Source organism: Penaeus monodon, chromosome 16 (assembly GCF_015228065.2).
Source record: "Penaeus monodon isolate SGIC_2016 chromosome 16, NSTDA_Pmon_1, whole genome shotgun sequence".
Classification (NCBI taxonomy): Eukaryota; Metazoa; Arthropoda; class Malacostraca; order Decapoda; family Penaeidae; genus Penaeus; species Penaeus monodon.
Genome location: NC_051401.1, coordinates 36424413 through 36426912, shown reverse-complemented (window position 1 = coordinate 36426912; position 2500 = coordinate 36424413). Strand labels below are relative to the sequence as shown.

The 2500-nt window shown below is 45.2% G+C and overlaps 1 protein-coding gene across 1 annotated transcript in view; it reads left to right on the top strand.

The window, feature by feature from the left end:
* LOC119582757 (myosin heavy chain, muscle-like) overlaps positions 1–2043 on the top strand; it is a 54577-nt gene extending 52534 nt beyond the window's left edge. Inside the window, exons 20-22 of the mRNA XM_037931180.1 lie at positions 1–426; positions 533–986; positions 1166–2043. The exon at positions 1–426 is cut by the window's left edge and continues 362 nt beyond it. Coding sequence (XP_037787108.1) covers positions 1–426; positions 533–986; positions 1166–1801 — 1516 coding nt within the window. The 3' untranslated portion in view covers positions 1802–2043. The remainder of the gene's footprint in view (positions 427–532; positions 987–1165) is intronic.
* The last annotated feature ends 457 nt before the right edge of the window (positions 2044–2500 follow it).

Here is a 2500-nt window from a genome sequence, read left to right as displayed (position 1 = left end):
ACAGAAGAACTTTGACAAAATTATAGGCGAATGGAAGACGAAGGTTGATGATCTCGGAGCCGAGCTCGATGCCTCCCAAAAGGAATGCCGCAACTACTCCACCGAGCTGTTCCGCGTGAAGGCCGCCTACGAAGAGAGCCTCGACCAGAATGATACCATTCGCCGTGAGAACAAGAACCTCTCCGACGAAATTAAGGACTTGATGGATCAAATCGGCGAAGGAGGTCGGTCTCTTCACGAAGTTCAGAAAACGGCAAAGAGATTTGAAATTGAAAAAGAAGAATTACAATCTGCACTTGAAGAAGCTGAAGTTGCCCTTGAGCAGGAAGAAAATAAGGTTCTTCGCAGCCAGCTGGAATTGAGCCAAGTCAGACAAGAGATCGAGAGACGTATCCAAGAGAAGGAAGAGGAATTCGATAACACACGGTAAGTATGTAACAATTTTTCATCAGAACACAAAAATGTACCCACTAATGGGAATACACAGCTAAAAAATATCCTTCCAAAACGTTTCCCTTTTCCTCGTACACAGGAAATGTCACCAGCGAGCACTGGACTCTTTGCAAGCATCCCTCGAGGCTGAGGCAAAGGGCAAGGCGGAAGCTGTCCGCATAAGAAAGAAACTTGAATCCGACATCAACGAGACGGAACTTGCGCTGGAACACTCAAATAAGGCGATCTCTGACCTACAAAAGCACGTCAAGAAAATGCAGAACGAGTTGAGAAAACTGTCCCTGGCGATCGAAGAGGAGCAGCGACAGTCGTCTGAATATCGCGAACAGTACAGCATCGCCGAGCGCCGCGCCAATGCCCTCGTGGGTGAGCTCGAGGAGACACGCACCCTCCTCGAGCAGTCCGACCGCAGTCGCCGCCAGGCCGAGGCCGACCTCTCGGACGCGCAGGAACGCATCGGGGAACTTTCAACGCAAAACGGCAACCTCAGTCTGTTCAAGAGGAAACTGGAGAGCGAGTTGCAGACTGTTCAGGCAAGTCAAGAGAGTTTCTGTTGTGTCAGGATCCTAGGCATTCGGTTAAAAAATAAAGAATATTATAAGAAGATTTTTAAAACGTGTCTGTAGTCACAAACACAACACACACACATGTGTGCGTGTGTGTATGTGTATGTATTATCTATATTCATAGTGATTATGACTTTCCACAACAGGCTGACCTCGACGAGATGATGAGCGAGACGAAGCATTGCGAGGAGAAGGCCAAGAAGGCCATGATCGACGCCGCCCGCCTCGCCGATGAACTTCGCTCCGAGCAAGAGCACGCTCAGGCCCAGGAGAAGATGCGCAAGGTCGCAGAAGTCGCCGTAAAGGAAATGCAAGTTCGCCTTGAAGAAACTGAGAACTTCGCCCACAAGACTAGCAAGCAGACGATTGAGAAGCTGGAGAGCCGCGTGAGAGAGCTGGAGGCTCAGCTGGAGAGGGAGTCTACTCAGCACGTCGAGGCGCAGAAGACACTAAGGAAGTGCGAGCGACGCATCAAGGAACTCGGCTTCCAGTCCGACGAGGACAGAAAGAATCACGAAAGGATGCAGGATCTCGTTGACAAACTCCAGCAGAAGGTAAAGACGTACAAGCGACAGATCGAGGAGGCAGAAGAGATCGCCGCTCTGAACCTTGCAAAGTTCAGAAAAGCTCAGCAGGAGCTGGAGGAGAGGGAGGATCGTGTTGACGCCGTTGTCATGCAAAGAGATTATACAAGCATGCATAGAGACGTCCACAACATGCACAGAGAGGTTTCCATCTCTCGTCTAATGGAGAATCTTGGCCCACATGTGCCCCCCCAATAAAGACTACGTATGTGATGTGTAAGGACAATCGCATGTTGCAGCATAAACCAGATTTTCTTATATAGGTCTCAGGCATCAAAGTAGGTCTCGTGCATAAAATGTACAAATTACAATAATTATTAATAATCGGCAATAAGGAGACACAATGTAGGTAACATTGATACCGAAAAGAGAAGTAGCAATTACAATAGTTCATTATAGGTGCCTTATTTCTTGTATGCTAAATAAACCTTATTTCGGAACTACTTTGTTTTAATTATACAAATACACAAAACTAGACACACACTTATGAACAAACACAAGGATATATATAATCACAAACATGCACACTTAAATGAACACTTAAACACAAACACAGACAGTGAAGCACACACACACATACTAATACACATTTACACTCATCCACAGACAGATACACACATCCATACACTCATACACATATTTTATTTACATTAAAGATCTACACCAGATGTATGTGCTGTACCCTTTATTAATTATTTTGATTATTATAAACCTACTCATATTGGGAAAGTAAGGGGTTGACAGGTGACGTATCACAGGAAAGTATCAAACAAAAACATAGTACTGGTTTTATTTAATAAGAAGGCTGGGCTACGCAAAAATACTCGAACCCACTTAGTCATAGAATTCTTGCACGAATAAGAAAAAAAGAAAGAAAGAAAACAGAGATATCTTTAT